We start from the raw sequence: 19,441 nt of genomic DNA on the forward strand, positions 1-19,441 counted from the left end.
ATAAATCCTCGTTTATAAAAAAGAGAACCAGCAATTCAAAATTCAATTCATTACGAATTTAAATAAGATGGAATATGAAAGAATTTTCAGAATTTTATAAATTGACAAATTTTGTATTTGGGGAAATTTATATTCGAAATAACTAGCGATATTAAAGTTTGATCCAGGATTTATTGTCGTATATTTCTGCAACTTCTGGTAGCAGAAAATGAATAGTTGATTGGCTTGCATGCCAGTATTGCGCTCTGGGTCAATAAAGTCAAAATTTGCATACAGGCGTAGATTGCGTTTTTCCGACATAAGCAAAAACGAAACGTGATCATTGAGATATGCTGATATTTACAGGATAGACAATCAATATATTAATAAAGAACTGTTCTGTGCACGTTGTGGCTTGCAAATAACAGGGCTTTTCATTTTAGATTTTGAAATATAAAATAATGTCGATGCTGAAAACGAGAATTTAAATGCTTGAAGAAGATGACTTCAAGGGTCTTCAGAACTTCAAAAGGCAATGTTCCTAAAGATGTTCTCAAAGAATGAGATTAAAGGCCTACGGGAAAAGAAAAGCTAAGGAGGGATTACGTTCCCAGCCTGAAAGATAATTTTGTAGAAATAAATTTCAATACTATATTCATTTTTTATTAGCCGTTAATTTTGTCAGGTGTGCACAGATATATGAAAGTCAACGGATTATAAAATTTGGTTGGATATTAGAATGTTCATGGTATTGATATTATTATAAATTGTGAGATGTATAAGCTTTCAAATGTTTATCTTGCTTAACTGTGGCATTTATGAGACTCTCACCTTTCTAATGTTCAGAATGTTTTTAATCAAAATTGCATTTTATATATTATTAATATTCAAATTTATCTATGAGGTGACTGCTTGCGTTTATTATTTTATATTTGATCAGCATGTTTCAACTGATTATGAAACTGTTGATAACTATTGTTTTGAATTCGTACTTATTATTGAGCATGACTATCCAGTTAATGGGAAGGCACCAAATGTACAATGTGTAGTTTAAAGAAATAAATACAACTTGAAAGATAATTCTTTGGACTGTAGTATAATCAAAGCTCGATTTAGCTGCCTTGATCATAGTGATGTGGTTGCTTCGGTGCTCCAAGATCACGGTCCGGAATAATACAACTGGTTGGTCTAGGACAGCAGCGACCTTATTTTAGGGTATCGAAAATATATTGTAGAGACCCAGCTACCTAAATCCATCATTAAATAGGCAATGTACTCAGTGCGTTACGTTTCAGTCACGTTCGATCTAATAAACCGCATACTTTTTCTATGAACAATAGAAATTAAAAAAAAAAACTAATTATCTTGGTTAACCAATTAATAATTGATTAACAAATATATAAAAGTGCACATACCTCCCGTTCCAATATTTTTAATAAAGATTGGAATGGAATACATTTTATGGATCATCTGTGATTTAATAAAATAAACAGCAACGCGTACCTCAGATCGTATTATTCAGTAAACATTTTTATAATGTACTTTATTTCCTTCTGGATTTTAGTAAAAATTGAAAGAACATGTATTTCACGTTTCCGCCGTAATTAATAATAGTAATTAATAATAGTATTATAAAAATATTATATTCTCATTATTTATTTATTTGGTATATCACACTTAATTTACATGTTGAATTAATTTGATTTCTTCCTTAAAGGAAAATTATCAGCAAAGGGGACTGAAATTATCGTTATGTTAATATCTAAATGTTCACAGAATTGGAGATTACCTTGAGAAAAATAACGTTTAAAGCTTTAAAAGAAAAACGACGAAACTAAATCTCACTTGATGATTTCCTGAAGAAGTATGTTCGATAACCGACGGCTGGAAGATCAACTTGGAATACAAGCTCATACTTCGACTGGCTCTCCCTTCCTGGTACATTTTGTATGGAGAGTGGTATTGGGACCATCTAAAATAAATAAATTTAGGAAAATTATATAATTAAATTACTATTTATTTTAAAATAAATAAATTTAATACCGATTTTACCTAATTTGTGCCAGCGATTTTATCCAAATTATTAGTCTTTTATTTAATTAAAATATTTTTTAAAACTTACCTCTTCTATTATCAATTAATTTTTTTCGTGGTTACGAGACACTTAGTTACTATTAAGTGTAATTTCACCCTAATTCACGCCGTCGATAACGTGAGGAATTTTTATGGGTCTTTTTTCAAAATGTGGCTGAGTTAGTCGGTCTCATGGTTTTTCCACCCGGAAACTCAGGCTTTTCGTCCAGCAAGCAGAAGATCGACTGCCTGTTACTTTCAATCGGTCACAGTTCTATTCGTCTACATTTAATATCACAATCATTCAATTGTCTTGTTTATAAAGCATTTTTTTACCGAATGTCTTCTCTTATGTTTATTATTATGTTTATTTTTCCTGTATCCTTATTTTAAACTCTTTGCTTGCATTCTTTTTTCGGCTGTTTAAGTGATAAAATCCTATAAAATCTGATTTAGCGGTATATGTACATATAATAATAATATATCTACCCCATATTTTCTATATAAAATAATATTTTTAAGATTAAAAGTATTACGAACAGACCGCGTCAAGGAGTGGTCGTTTTAATCAGAAAACCGGTACCATAAAAAACGCGAAACTTCAAGATATTTACGGCCATTAACCTTTAAATTGTTTTTAAAAAATTATTAATTATAGCATCTCAGATAAATTTTGATGTCTGCAACGAATTTTTTAGAATATTCAAGTTTCTTTTTATGTTGTTATACTTAGTTTTCTGTTATACTGAAAATGATTACCTGAGCATCAATAACTTTCCCATCGGGTCCGGATACCTTATAAGAACGCCCCGACACTGGCAGACGGACATAGATCTGCACTGGCCTAGCGATAGGATTATAGACTGTTAGTGCAACCTGCAACGAACAAAATATGACTTAAATACAGTTAATATTCAAAATGGCTGGCAGAACTATTTAAAATCCGTTTCTCGAGTCTCTTTATGCAACTAATTCCATTTACTTTTATGATATCTTATTGAACATAGTTAAATGCATATTTTAATGGATAAAACTAATTCTGAAAGATAAGTCTTTCTTTTCTGAATTTCCATGTATGAGGCAAACTCTCAACAGCTGCGTGCATACCTCTTCACTCCAATAATAAAAATAAAGGTAGATAAATAAAAATAATAAATTACATTAATTGGTAAAGAGCGTCACCAGATATTTACTTTGAATTCTTAAATACATTTAATTTTTAAATTAACTTAAACGATAAAAATGCCAGCATATCATGCTGGCATTTTTCTAGTAGTGACTGGAAAAATTCCGGCTGCTAAAGTATTAAACTGGGGTTCAGTCGTTCTTCGTGTAAACTACGTATTTAAAAATAACGCATCTTAACTCGCTAATCACTTACCAGACCATCTCCTTCCGTGATTTTGCATTCACTAATATTTAAAAAGTTGCAGAAATTCTGAGTTGGTGGTTCCATACCGTCTTTATTCATTAACTTTCTATAAGCATCGGCGACGGTTTCCTGAAAAGTATTTTACAAAGCCTTCATTAATATTATTATAAAAATAATAAATATAATATGAATGGGCCAGCTATCATGTAATGCTAAACGTTAAAAATTAAACAACCAGAGATTAATTAGTAAATTAAGAGATTAATACATTTCACAATTTATTTATGAAATAAAGTATATTAATTGCAGGTTGTCTAATGACCAATTTTACAGCTGAAAGCGTACTATTGGTCATTAGATAATAAGCTTTGCTAAGAATGTTAATAAATTACAGTTACAGCAAGCACCACTTATGAGCTCTGCATATGAATAATATATATATAAGAATATCTTAAGAACGAGGTTCATTAGGATCAATATATACTTATTTTTATTTATTTATTGTTTTACCTGACATTCTTTGATGCCTTTCGAAAGCCTGAGTGCATAGTCGTTAGCGACATGCTGCTTCTCTGTTCCTCTGCAAAAATCAAACAGTCCATGTTTATGTTGTTCATCTTGAATATATTAATGATGGTAATAATTCACATTACTACAGCTGATAACCGCGTTATCTTTTGGGTGTTCACCTGCTGTTTACATGTTTACTAATAACTAATCAAGAGTTGTAGCATTTAAAACAGTTATACTGAAAATGTCTGAAAATTTTCGAATTTTTTTTTTTTTTTTAACATGGTTGGAAAAAAAGCAAGCAAGCTTATTTGGCATCAGCTAAAAATGTCACCTTCTTCCACTTATCCATTTCTTTCAAATACCTGTCCAATCATTCCTTGAATTTTGATAAACTTCCAGCATACACAAATTGGAATTTGTTCCAAGAATAAATGATTCCAAGTGAAAGCTGGAATTTGTTCTAAGTGAAACTATAGAAAAAAAATTGTTGGACATCTATAATTTACATTTATTATCCTTTGTGTATCGGCAAAAGGTTCATCAAAATGCCATCAGTATTTACCTTTACTTAACCTTAAACACGTCAATCAGGTCTCTAGGGGCAGATGCTTGGCTTCCATTTACTGTAACTTAGAAAATTCAAGTTTCTTTTTCTTTCTTCCTCCTCTGTCGATAAAAATGCCATTTTGTGCCTTTAACCAATCTTATAGTTCCCCCTCTGTCCTCCGAGGTGGATCCACGTATGGGGAGGGCTATACTACTTATGAGTTCGTCTAACTCATTCGGTCATCACTCTTGAAAATCCGAAGTTCTGCTCATCACGATCACTTGTCTTCCACACCAAGCGGAACAGGAAAAGGTTCGAATAATCCTCTCAAGACAGGGAAGAAAATTTGCATCGATTTAATATCCTCTTCGAAATTGTTTGAAACCCATAGCACATAAAATAAGCAGAAGAAACCTTTTGTGTACTTTAGCAGTGCTGCCATCTTTTAACAATTGCAGTAACTACAATAGCATGTTGAATAAAAATGTTTGTTATAGAGATGCTGGCTCGTGCTTTGTAATTAAATTTTGAATCTTTATGAAATTAATATTACATTTAAACGTGTATTTGCATAACACAGTATTAAAACTATGGCTATTACAGTTGAATAATTACTTAATATGATCAATGAAACTTGGTAATGATTTTTTATAAAACAGGATTTAAATGTGCATTTTAGATGGTGTCATATCAGCGTTTTAAATTGAAGAATAAAAAATTCAGAAGTTCACAAAAAAAAAAACAAAAAACAAATAAGACTTCATACAATGAATGCATTGTCATATTTCTTGGAAAACCTGTAGCTTTTTCATCATTCATGCACGCATGCCTGTCTTTTAAACAGAATATGAGCATGATCGAATATGATGACAAACATCGGGAATTAAGAACAATCGCTATTCTCATAATGACCGCACAAATCTTATCAAGCGTACAACAATCCATACATTTAATAAGATTCGCGAGGTTACTATGAAAATAGCAATTCCTCTTAATATCCCAAGATATTTGTTGTCTTATACCATCACGCTAATATTCTTAAAATTGTTATTATGAAAGTAATAACGTAAAATTTTAAGACGTTTTTCGGATCATACTTCCAAACAAAATGTGTCAAAATTATGCTAGTAAAAAAACGAAAGTATTTTAGATTAATAAATGTCAAAGACTAAATATTAATCAAACGATCCATACTTACGTTACTGCGTCATGATGTTGCAAGACGCCCATAGCCTCTCCTGTATAACGAGATTTAAGAAAATTCTGTATTTTTAATAATATTTAAAACGAATATCAGTTTTAGCATTAACAAATCAAGAATATTTAATAATGCTAAAATAAACATATATTAAAATGAAAATATAAAAATAAACAAGGCGCGTGCACGCGCTTTGGATAAGTGAATGCGTTACTGTGCGTGTGGTTTGGCATGCGCTGCTGTCTATCTTTATGCTTCCGATTTGCCAAAATTAAAATCATCTTTTACAATGAAATCAAGTTTGGCTTTATATTTCAACAAGAATATTTAATGCGCAATCTTATTCTAAAAAAAATAATGAAACCTTTCTAAATCTGGAGGGAGGAACTTTTCAGAGCTTTAAGAGTCAATTAAGCATACTGGGGGTTAACGCATATTTTTTCTTCTAAATTACGTACTTTTTGGTTTCATAAAACAGAAAATAATGCAGTCTCCAAATTGGACTTGCGGTTTTTCTGAGTATAGAATTGTTTTCTGGTGAAACGAAAGCATCGTATGTGAAGAAGATAGGACACAGTTGAAAATTCAGTAAAACTTGTTACTAGACTAAAAAATAATTTATATTTTCACTGGAAAATAGAGCTTAATTAGACTTACGAAGAGAATTTACGTCGCTGTTGTCCATTGGCCCCAGCTGTGCAAGGCTGTCCAACTGCTTGCATACCTACAAGGATTCAAATGGGTTACAAAAGTTATTATTGCAGAAAATAGCTTAATGAAATACATAACATGAAGTACCATTTAACTATAACACGATATTTAGGCCTGACGTAGCCCAGTGGTCTGGAGCGAGAGTGCAGAGCACGCGTTCCTTGAGTGGACCGGGGTTCAAGCCCGTGACTACTAAATACGATAAATATTTGTATTGACGATTTATTGTAAACTCTACTGACTTGGTTGTCGTGCCGGAGTATAAACAGACAAATAAATATACTACTCAACTATAATTATTCAACTATGACATCAAAACGTGTGAAATATGAATATGGATTTATGGAGAGTTGATTTGTATAAAATGACAAATTGCAAATATTACATGTTATTTGAGATATTAAAATAAGAAAAATGAAAACCAAAAAATTCTAGAATATAGTTAAGAGATGATAAAACAAACAAAAACAAAATGACTTAGAGATGAAAATTTCGTTCTGCCGGCGAGTGAAATATTACAGTATATATACTGAGAGCGATTTGTATTAGGAATACGCACGTGGTACCTGGTAGTGCAAACTTTAGCGAGTAGCAAAGCCTGGAAACCTATGCCGACTGTAGTGCATCCCAAAGTTTCCGGGTATTTGGTGGTACTGAATATCGTCACCGAATGACTCAGGACATTAAACACTTATTTAATTACTCAGAGATCGAGCGCGTCTGGCGCAGGAATGTTAGCCAAACCAGTTCAATGCCATTTGCAGCTGTGACACGGAGTGTCTTGTAAAATACCTGAATTGGTCGCGGAAGATGGTCATCATAAACTGGTGCACATGGTCAAAAATGATGGTGATGTACTAGTCTCCAGTATTTCCCATTCAAATATAGCTCAGACCATTACGCTGTCCCTTCTGGCCAGTAGAACCTCCTTCGTGCAGGATGATAAGGATTAATCACGTATGACGCAGTTGGAAACGGAATTCATCGCCGCTATACGTCCATTAGTAGGGGGGTGCTTGGGGGACGTTCACCTGCGATATCCCAACTGGGGTGACTACAACGACATGGTTCACGTTGAAATTCCCGTGTTGTATAGCGTGTCAGCTGCTTCATTGCGGGAGGTCTGTTTCGCTGGACAAAATATTGGCTCTTCTCTCGTCTCTTTGGTCAAAAAGGCGTGGTGGCCCGGATAGGACTGTTGTTGGGGGTTCTTCCACCATCGGTTCACATATACTCCAAATAAGGCTGTACGGAAACAAACGAAGAGGAACGTATCCTAGATACTCGCTCTAGCTAATGTGGCCTCAACGATCATCATTTGAAACTTAGGTCATGTCTCTGGCCCATTCTTCGCGTGGAACACCGAGTTATTGAATGCTGCAGTAGCAGTACTAGGCTCTGTGTTATAACAATGCGCTATGTTATTGAGGTACTGCAGATACTGCGCTGAGTTATGGTCGGGGTTTCCTAAAGTGTATGTGATTTTGTATTTAAGACCAATGGGATAGTTATTCATATTTAATTAAAATATTAATTAATTGAAAGGAACTTTAGATTCTTCAAGAAGTGTTTTAAAGCATCGATAGATGGCAGCACCAGCAGGAACGCCACAAAACAATACAACTTTCAATAAACTATAAATTATCACCGTAATATATATGCTACAATAGTTTTAATTGCGGCATCAAATACATGCCCACTGATGTGCATTCCTATCTATTTCTTTTCATGGCCTTTGGATATGAAGTGAAGCAGCAGAGGCAGCTTAACAATAAGAAATTAACAAAAGGGGAAAAACTGTTTTACCAAAGGTTTCCTTCAGAGTCACAAGTTCTGCCCAACAGGTCTGACACGCATATGCAATGGAGCACAAGATTCAATGAATACAACTAAACATTTAATATACATAACAGAATAGTGACTATAGGACGAGGTACAAATAATCATGTCATGTGCAGAGACAAATAAATTGATTTAATTATGCACCTAAACCTACACTAACAACAAGCTGAAGCATAGCATATCTATGGGATTTACCTATTAGTATATTTATTGGTGATATCAGCATGATTTATGAAACGAACGCCACTAACTCATTACAGCTGGTAGCAGATCTTGACCAATCTACAATCAAAAGCCAGGAAAACGCGACATACAAGTGTCGCGTTCAATTAAGTGCAATCCGCTCAATCCAGAACAGAGTACGGAAGTGGACTCAAAGCTGCTCTACTCTCTAATTACAAATGTCTGAAATTCTGGACACGGATATGCCCAGCAATTGTCGTGAGGAAATTGATGAATCCGATTAGACAACAATTTAGAAGCTGGTATTAAATTGAATACAAGAATTTTCCGTTGGTTGGAGTAATAGGTGGTTGGTGGCTCGCACCTCAGCTCTTTAGAACACAATTTAGTAAAAGTACTGAGTACTTAGTGATATTTTTAGTTAAAATGGCATCAACAACGTAGGCCAACGTTATTTTGCTTGCACGTGCATCTTCTGTTGTGTTTTCGGTGCATCAGCGACTAAGACCATATTGGACCGTATATTTGTATATATGTAAATTGCGTATGTTCTGTGGTCGATTTGCCTGAAAAAAAAATTGCTGGACGAAAAACCGAGTTTCGGGGATCACGACATCCACATAAAGGGTAAAATTTTGTTATCAGTAATATCCTGCATTTATTTAAAAATGAGATTTAAAAAATAAATGAGCAGAACGAAAACATACCCCTCCATTGACGTAGGTCATTATTCGCTCTGAATTCGTCGTACTAAAAAAAAAAAATGTACGCGTGCCACTTTGGACACACCACTTCTGCTATAGGAGAAAGAACATTTTCTAAATTGAAACATGAAAACAACGAACTATTGTTCTTATAGGATCATATATTCAAGGTGCACGTTTAAAATTTTAAAAATTTTCATTTCATAATAAAACTGGTAATATTTTATCGCGTGCAGGGCACTGTATTTCTTTTCAGATAATGCAGAGAAGATGGGATTCAGGAGCTGCTAAGCGAAGAAGAGAAAACATAATTGAGCGATTTTATCTTTTCAACGGCCATCCGAAATGAAAGATGAAGAAATGGAATTGATGTAGTACAACAACCGGAAAATTAGAAAAAAAAATTATGCGTATCAAAGTGGAGAAGAAACACCGAATGGAGCAAAACCAATTTCAAAAAAAAAAAAAAAAAAAACACAACACAACATAATCCATCATTGTCGTATACAAATGAAGAACCACCTGAAAAGTATTCCAGTGATATTGCAAAGCTATCGATAAATACAGTATAAATGAAAAGTTTATGAAATATATTTTAATAAATAAACCTAAATATTTTTGAAAATTTTAAAATAGCATATACAAAACGCAATCGAACATACAGAAATATTCATGAATATAATTTTTGCTGTACAATTAATGGGACTAAAGAAAGACGTTAATAGTTAATTTTTTCTGATACCAGTAGAGTTGTGTATTGTTTTATTTGTAAATTATTTTAAAATTTAACGAATAATTTGACAAATGGCTCCAGTGATTGGAAAAATCTCTCAAGAACTTGGAATAACCACGAGTGTTCCAAGTATCATATCCAAGCTGTGTTCATATAGGAAATGGCTTTCAAAAGACGTGTTCATATGGAATTAATAAAACGAATTCAATCTGAAGAAAATTACTGGCGAGATCTGCTGAAAAGAATCATTGATGCTGATAAACTGTTAAGTAATTGGTTTAGTATTTAGAGATTGCAACGATAATACACTTTCTGAACGTAGTGGCAATTACTTAACTTTCTTGGAATATCTTAGTTAATTTGACAAATTTTTAAGCATCATTTGGAAATGTATGCTGATATGGCCCCGGTAAAACAAGTTGTATTTTCCTCAAAACGTGTGATTAATTGATAAATTTAATAGCGAATAAACCAGAAGAGATTTTAATATCAGAAGTAAAGAATGCAGTTTATTTTTCACTAATAGTTGACCTCAACGCCCGACAATAGTCACGTAGATCAATTAATTTTTATAATTAGGTATGCTGCAAATAATAGCGACATTAAAGAAAGATTTTTTGGTTTCCTACCAACACAACTGCACAATACTTAGAAGAATAATCTTAAAGAAATTAAATGATCTATCCATAGATATTAAAAACTGCAGAGGGCAAAGCTACGATAATGCTTCCAACATGGCAGGACAGTATTCAGGATAACAGGCCAGATTACAAAAACATAATTCTACAGCATTACTCATCATGTGCCAGTCATTCTTTAAATTGCATTGGCAATAATCCAGCAGAATCTAGTCCTAAGCAGTGCACTATTTTTATTTTGTACAATTCTTTTCCTGCTTCTAGAAGCAGATGAAATATACTAGGCCAATATTTAGTAGGAAATTCTGTTATATTAAAAAATTAAATAAAAAATGCTACATCAAACAGAATATATAATTAAGGGGAAATATAAGAGTATACAATTAAGAATAAATAAGTATTTATTGTTTTAAATCGGAGTCAGAAACTGGGGGTGGGATATATGGGGGGGACGCAGCCGCCCATTGTGACCGCTGATTGCAGGTTGGGCTGATTAAGCGATCCTTGTGAGTTATACAATATCATCCGGATCGATACGGCAGCTAGGATATAACTCCATGTTCGGTCTTTGTAAAGCCCGTTCCACCCCTTTGTTGGCGAACAGGAGGGATTTAATTCTTGCCATACCTGCCAACGGCGCAGCAACTGAAAGAATTTTCTGAAGTTGGATAATTAAATTTTGGTGAAGTTGCTGCACTAACACATTAGTTGGATGCCGTTCCCATACCGTGACTATTATGTGATAAGGGCCAAAGAATTATCTTTAGATGGCGCCAAGTTGACAGAAAACTTATTTTATTTGTTGGAACTAGTAATAGTTAATGCTATTGAGAAACAGTTGCAATAGTTAATAAATACATTTTCTGTTTATAACTCTGGAACGACCACACGGTCAGAGGAGTTCATAAGAAAGAGAATATAAGAAACAGCACCGAACTCAGAAGTTACTCAAAGCACGTGTATTTATGCATCTAACGCCTCACCACTCGTCTACAGCAGCCAAGTCTGCTACTGAGAAGCAGTTGCAATAGTTAATGCTATTGAGAAGAGCATAAAAATGCAACTGGAGACCTGAAGATAAGCCCTCGTGGGTACGAACGTCAGTACGATCGCCAATCTCCTCACATCAGGTGAAAAACCCCCGAGTTCGAATCCCGTCAATGACGCGAGGAATGCTTATGGATCTTTTTCACAACATGGCTGAGTTAGTGGGTCTCAGGCGAGGGTAGAATGGTTTTTTCTCCCAGAAACTCTGGTTTTTCGTCCAGCAAACAGAAAATCGACCTCAGAACAGACAATATATACGGAGCAACATGGCCTTAGTCGCCGATGCTCCTAAAACCCAAACAACAACAACAACCTGAGGATAAAACATTTCTGATGGTGATGGGATTATAATGCAAAAATGTCGTTAAATTGAAAAAAGCTGACAACCAACAGTAAACAGCATGGGTTGTCAAACAGTTTGGAGGTTTTAATATAAATAGAGTCGTATGGAATAATTAAGTTCGGCTTCTTGTTCAGATGTCATGCTATGGATTATTGCATACTGGAATCCAAAACTTCCATATGTATTGTTTATTTTGTTATGAAAATAAGACTGTACAATTATTACACACAGTTATATAATATTATGCGTGTCATCTACAACCTGTTTAATGAAATATGACCCAGCACATATTAATTGCAATAAAGAAACTGTAAGATGGCCACCTGTAATTTAACGACAACAAAAATTACTTTTATAATTGCCACAAGTTTGATTTAACTCGTTTTTTTAAGAGTGGGCGAAATACAGAAATCCCTATACCAAAAACATTTCCAGATTTAATTGCAGAACGTGCAATATGAAAGGTATTTCAAGGAGACTCATTCATTCCTTATTATTTAATATGATGGTATACATATAAAACAGGAGTAGTGTTTCCAGAAGCAAAATAAATTACATCTTCTGCAAAGTCGATGCGTTAGAATATGCACTCATTTTTTCTTGTGTTGTAATCAGCTGGATGCTAGATCACTAGCAGAACTGAAAACAGGCTGGTAAATCATATTCGGATGAAAGCTGATAAAGTTAATTAAAGGAACACGTAAATACTAAACGTAGTCAAGTGGGTCAGTGTATAAATACAGAGATAAGCACGCCGCTTTTCGAATCGACTTGGACATTTATTTTTACAGTTTATATTCTTTTAACCCTGTATTCCAGATTGTATATTGAAAATTCATTAACTTTTTCCTTATTAAACTGGAAGTGTAATAATATCTATTTTATCTACTAGTCTGGCCTCGGAAGCCTAGATTGCTTCAAAAGTTGGTTCTGCGAGTATGAAGTTGAACAATAAAAGGATGCTGACTGATTGTGGCACCTGTTCGGACTGCTTTGGAAGAGAGCGGGAAAACTAGAAGCCAATTCAGAAGAGTAGTGCACATGGAAATATCTATAGAAAAGGCATGCAGCAGAAACAGAACGTCTATGAGACAGAATGGAGAGACTCCGTTAGAGATGAGTAATTAATTAATCTAACTGCCCTGTTTTGAATAGAATCTAGAAGCCTGAGAGAGGTTTTGGGGGTCACCACCCCAGATGCGCGTTCAATATTCCAAGGAAGGGCGAATTTTCGATTTGTAGTCTGTTTGGAAGAACAGTAACGTCAAGAAAGAAAGAGAAAACCCAGTTTTCTAGATGTAGAGGAAGCAACATTTGTAATATGCTTATGCCGAGAGAGATTAGAAGTCAGGGTAATCCCAAATAGAGATATATTATCTTGCTCCTATGGTTATCTTCATCAAAAGATAACCATAGGAGCGGAAGAATCCTTTTTGAGAGATATATGACAATACTGAGTTTCAGAAGGATCAACTATCTTTGCCTCACTGAAGAATTACCTGGAGATCAGAATTCGAGGAATTTGTAGGGATATTCGAGAAGTTGAAGCTGTTTGAGCAGGGCAAGGTTTATCAAATTGAAAGGTGCTATTATCAGCAAAACTAAGGATAGCATTTCGGGTCAATAAAAAGTCATTAATATACAAGAGGAAAAAGAACTGAACCTTGGGGCCAGCACTAGTGGAGAAGTTAGAAGACAGAGCCATCTACTGTTACCTATCTGACAGAGTAGAGGTAGCGAGATTATACATTAGCTGATCTGAAAGCCTCTTGAAAATTACCGATAAGTTCGATCCAGTGGACTATCCAGATGCGACCTGCGAACACCGTCTTAGAGCTGTACCCTCGAAATGTAAGGAAGATTTGGATTACGCCACGATGTCCATCATAACCTCGAAAAACATCAATCACGCCATGTGATGGAAGAGTGTTTTCTGGAGCTTTGCTCTGAAGACTAAACATGGGTTCCACCATTTCAACCCTCCAATAAGCATATTGATGGTATTGCACGGGATGATGAGGGCCATTTGCCACCTAGTATTGCCTGGTAACACAGAGGGGCGGCATTCCTCCGTGTGGTGTGGTCGCCACACTTCGACCCCTGCTTACGTTGGTTCGCACCTGGGTTGGCTAGGTGTCATATTTCAGGACTTGCACATGGGGGTTATACCATAAGAAGCCACAATTTTGACTTTCTTTATAGAATATATATATATATTTTTAAATCTGGTATGCCTAGAAAAAGTTACAATAATAATCAAATATGTAAAGCACGATGAAATAATTACTTAAATATAGTTCACAAAAGATGTTAGAAATATTCTTTGAGACATTGACATCAGAATATTATAACTACATTTAAATCTAGTTTATCACTTTGCTTGAAGCTGATTGAGATATTCCTGGTTTCAGCACTTGCCATACCATGCGCATGACCATTGCATTTATTGCTAGAATTTTTGGAGAACGGTTGATGCCACAGAGCTTTGTGGTTTTGCTGAAAGTGTATTCTGTGCCACCCACCGAATAATAGTTCGATTTATTCTTGCAACAGCCTCAGATATTCATTTTCAGTTATTCTACAGCATGAGGATTACTTGTCGTTAACAAGTCCTTTGAGATGAGCCCATAGAAAACAATGTGATGGAGATCGATTGGAGGTCTGGGGCCATAAGCTCTGTGACCTCAACTGTTCCCCAAAAATTCTAGCAATAAATGCAATGGTCATGCGCACGGTATGGCAAGTGCTGAAACCAGGAATATCTCAATCAGCTTCAAGCAAAGTGATAAACTAGATTTAAATGTAGTTATAATATTCTGATGTCAATGTCTCAAAGAATATTGAACCGATAATCCTGATCGTGGGAGCGCACATCAAACTCTAATTTTAATGAAGTGCAGTGGACTTTCACGATATATATAGGGATTCTCCGAACTCCATAATCGATCATTCTGACTATTGACATAGCCGTTCAGGTGAAACCAGGCTAGATCAGAAAAACAAAAAAGAGTTGTCTAATACTTGAATCTTGTTATAAACAAAGGCCCAAAACTAATTACAGTAACGGAGATTAGCAGCATGATCCGAAGGCCGCAAGCCATGCGTGGGTGTGGATGCGATACTTACTCAAATGCAGCAAATGTGTGCACTAACTAAAGATATGTTCTTCTGTTTGGACACTTTTCGTAATGATTTAGGTGTGCTGCAAGATGTGAGGCCCAGTTTGTTTCAACAAACTGGGCCTCACATCTTCAACCCTCCAATAAGCATATTGATGGTATTGCACGGGATGATGAGGGCCATTTGCCACCTAGTATTGCCTGGTAACACAGAGGGGCGACATTTGTTTCAACAAACTGGGCCTCACATCTTGCAGCGCATAGGCGTTTATATTGTGTGACTCGACTATGCTTTCTAACACACACAGACCTTGCCTCTTGAAACTTTCTAACAAGACAATAAATTGTGGTTTTGTTTAGCAACTCCACTTGTTGGAAAGTTTCTTGGCACAACGATTTCATACTAAAATAACAACTCGTTTGCTTAAAATTATGTCTCACTGGTTAAACTCAATCAACTCCCGCTACCAACGACCAATAAAATCTCGGACGAGAAACGTAAGTAAACTAAAAATTATGGGTTACGCTTTAAAATAAACACGTGTATAATTTATTTTTTTTTTGGTAGTTGTTGGCGCATCGGCTTCTGTGGCCATAGTGCACCTCCCAAAGTTTTTTTCCCAGTACTTTGATCCAAGCCCGAGGCGGGCCTGGCAACCCGCGACCTTGGGGTTGCCAGGCAGGCACTGTACCCACCTGGCTAGCCCGATCGGCGCTTAAAATTATAACAACAGAAAAGACAAAAGCGATTGCTACGTACCTGTAGGAAATTATTCGTTTGACGTTCGAACCCTTTGATAGAAGGTCTGCTTGTGAAGTAACCTGTCCAAAATGCATGAGGATCGCTGGCGTATGGCAAGAAATCGTCTGACTTTGTGTCCCACGTCCGATTGGCCTGATTGAGAGAGTACAGATAACAAGATGGCGTCGAGTAGAATACGTTCACCTTGCTACCATTTGATTGCTATGAAAATAAATAAAAGTTTATTACGACGATTTCTCATCTGAGTAGCAATGAGAAGAGGATGTGATAGAATGTGTAAATTAAAGGAGAACATAAAAGAATAATTTATATATCATTTTAAAGAATGACCTTTCCTACCAAACTTCACCAGATATCAAAGTGCACCTTAGCGTTATGAATACGAGGCATTGTGTTTATTTATAATTTTTCCTTGTTTGTTCGTTATGTAGGCCATCTTTGCACCTTCAGTAGGCTTTAAATAATGATTATTTGCTGCGTCCTTCGCTGGTGAAAATAAGCTTGTATTTCTTACCGAGTAATAGTTGCGATTATAGTATTACCTGTACTGCCAGCTATTCACGAAAGTGTTTTGGATTTACTCTTGTATTTATTTTCTTAGAGTGGAACTGGTTGCTTTGGAGTTTCTACTCGATTGCATCCGGTTATGCTCCAACTAATTTCAAAAATAAAAGTTGCCGTTTATAGAAAACTAAAGAGTGTTTTAACAAAAAAAAAAAGAAAGTTTATTTATCCTGAAACAAGTAAAATGTTACAATTAGGGTAAATTATTATAGTATTAACCTGTTTCGCGGCGCTGTTTCTTCTTTTGTTAAGTCTTTTTTGTTTGTTTTGTAGATCTACGTGTATGTGATCACAATGAAGTGTTTCTTCATAATCTCAGCAGCAATTTCAACAGCCAAAATGAAGCAAATGACCACAGGGACAATATAGAAAAGGACTAACCCGAAACACGGTTTATACAAAATAAAAGAGAAAGTTTTATTAAAGCAAGATTTTCCAAACTTTTGTTTTTCAGCCGTGTAGCCGTTTTGTAGATTAAGTCGTCCGTGGAATCTTTTTTTTTTTTTTTTCAAATCGAAATCTTCTATAGAGACCAAATGTCTTTAAAAATAATAATAAATACTGTACTAGGGGCTCAGCCCAATTCTGGACTTAGCAGAGCAAACTGATTGCTATCTAGTGACTCGGTCTGCCGTTGTAGAGGACTTCACGGTGGATCCAAATATAAAGAGGTTGAGAAGCTAGGTACATCACCGGATATGGCAGAAATAAATGTCTTTTTACTGAGCTGGTTTCCAGATGATAGAGCGATGGGATAGTGCAAATAGTTCTAGTGGATACGTAGAAAAAAAATAATAATAAGTTCGTCAATTTCCCCCTTACTTTTTGTATCATTTAGCAGTGCAATCAGCATTTACATTGCACTGCAATTCATGCAATTGTACCAGTTATTCAGCATACATCGAAACAATGATAGGTACTTTTTCAGCCAGCACTTACCTTATAGTTCACACGATGAAAGAGTTTATCCAAGTTTTTAAACCACATGTCAGCGTTCATATATTCGAAATCATCCCCCATAGTCATTATGATGTTGTCTGTTGCGTAACTGGCAGCCTGAAATAAACAACAGGTCTAGAATTATTTATGTATATCAACCTACCTTGGCGTTGATGTAATGGATCAGTTTATCCAAGTTCTTGAACCACGTAGCTGCATTTTGGTAATTAAAGTCATTCCCCATTGTTATTATGGTGTGATCAGTTGCAAAGTTTTGTGCCTACATAAAAGGGAACATGCATCAATATGCGTATACAAACATCTATTAAACATAAATTAAAATGATTGCTATTCTATTGAACGTGATTTTCTTATGAATATTTAACAGTTAATGATCTTTTGGTGTTTATAGCAGCGAATGTTAATATAATTCATATATTGGAATTTGAATATTAAAAGATATTAAAATGATTATTTTAACTTTCACAACAATTTAAAAGAATTGCAGTGTGGTTCAGCCATCGGATTAGGACTGATTTCGAAAGAGTGCTCTTAAGAGGAATCTTAAAATGGTATTTACAAGCATTTTTATCCGCGGCAATGACTTTATAAAATAAATGAACAGTTTTTAATCATGCTCAAATGCAAATTATGTAAAAGATCGTATTCTATATCTCTATCCCACAAAGCACACAGATAAATTATACTAGAACGACAAAAACGTTCTCGATTCTAAGAGCCACATATTGCCATGATAATATAAGAGGGAGTTTCTTAGTATAATAAATATCGAGTTTTCAAATCCACCATTTTACTGTCTAGCTGCACATAACGAATATATGCATCGCCCATATACTCGTTAGTTGAATGAATGCATGGAAAACATAATGCCGGCTATCTGCCAGAAGTTTTATCCGCTTTTCTGAATTCACCAAAAAAGGGTTACAGTAGTCCTTTCAGATAACCACGGTCCTTAGTGGATATATATCAGGCAACGTAAAATATAAATCCCGCACCCGATCCAATTTACCACAGTAAATTGGATCTCCTTAACGTGCACTTCTATGGCATACAAAATCTTTTCAGTGACGCCAGAGAGCTCATATGTAATAAATGTTTCGGTCGTCGTATGTCCGCATCCAACCCGTCATTGTGGATAGCTGCCCTGGGTTGTTCAGAATATGCACCGAGGTAACTAACGCCATGAGAGATTAGTAGATTGTTCTGTAAATTGAGATGATATTAAGCAGCGACAGTTTAATGTTGCAGCACGACATTCAGTGTTACAGGTTCTGTATACTATACCTCGCTCAGAATATTATACGCGGTACCAGCTGTTTATTGAGATATTTGTTTTCAGTGGCTAATCAATACACGCCCATTAACAAATAGGGAAGTGTAGTGCGTTTGTGTAGGAATCTTCAGCATCCCAGTACCTTCCATATCTCAATCTACTAATCTGTAACTTCAATGATACGTTCTGATTAAATAATTTCACTGACACGCTCTGAGCAAACGTTGATATCAGAAGATTTACACTGTAATCGACTAAGGAAATGAAAAGATATCTAGCAGATCATCCCATTTTTCATTCTTGTAATGCCTAACAACACGAGGCAGAGAATGGCCACAAGAGAAAGGCTCCCTTAGAGAAGAAATCATCACTAAATTGTGATCTGAGGTGCTTAAAGGACCACTAAGCTCGATCGTGTATTAGAAAGGTTGTTTGTGAGATGCTGACGATCTAGAGGTACTCACGCCAATAAAGGCAAACCAAGACCCTCACAAAATCTCGGCGCCTCAATAGCCAGGTGGGAAGGGGCAGCAGTACGTAGCACACGCTTCTTGATTAGACCGGGGTTCGAGCCCGTCACCACCGGAGACGGAAAGGTCAGGGAATGACCACCGCATATCCCCCGAGCAATATGGCCTTAGTTGCTAATGCTCATAAAAACCAAATAACAACAACAAATCACAAAATCTCAGAAGAGCTAACCTTCACTCTCTTCTCAATATGTATATACCTCAAACAAGTTGGTCTGCGTATCAATCCCAAGAAGTCAGAAATAATGGTCTTCTCGTTAAAGAAACAGCCAACAAAAATCTATCCAACCCTCAATGGCGCCTCTATCCCTCTTAGTATTAGTAACGGCCGTATGGTGCAAGAAAGCCT

The 19,441-nt window shown here is 35.4% G+C and overlaps 1 protein-coding gene across 1 annotated transcript in view; it reads right to left on the bottom strand.

Moving 5' to 3' along the window:
• The window catches only part of LManII (Lysosomal alpha-mannosidase II), a 60,074-nt gene that overhangs the window by 21,040 nt on the left and 19,593 nt on the right, over positions 1-19,441 (bottom strand). Inside the window, exons 7-14 of the mRNA XM_090380298.1 lie at positions 17,432-17,548; positions 15,763-15,966; positions 6,340-6,406; positions 5,683-5,722; positions 3,935-4,004; positions 3,434-3,553; positions 2,812-2,928; positions 1,825-1,951 (exon numbers count right to left, since the gene is read on the bottom strand). Coding sequence (XP_090236424.1) covers positions 1,825-1,951; positions 2,812-2,928; positions 3,434-3,553; positions 3,935-4,004; positions 5,683-5,722; positions 6,340-6,406; positions 15,763-15,966; positions 17,432-17,548 — 862 coding nt within the window. The remainder of the gene's footprint in view (positions 1-1,824; positions 1,952-2,811; positions 2,929-3,433; positions 3,554-3,934; positions 4,005-5,682; positions 5,723-6,339; positions 6,407-15,762; positions 15,967-17,431; positions 17,549-19,441) is intronic.

The sequence above is a fragment of the Mastigoproctus giganteus genome, chromosome 8, assembly GCF_048544385.1.
Source record: "Mastigoproctus giganteus isolate SK-2022 chromosome 8, ASM4854438v1, whole genome shotgun sequence".
Lineage (NCBI taxonomy): Eukaryota > Metazoa > Arthropoda > Arachnida > Uropygi > Thelyphonidae > Mastigoproctus > Mastigoproctus giganteus.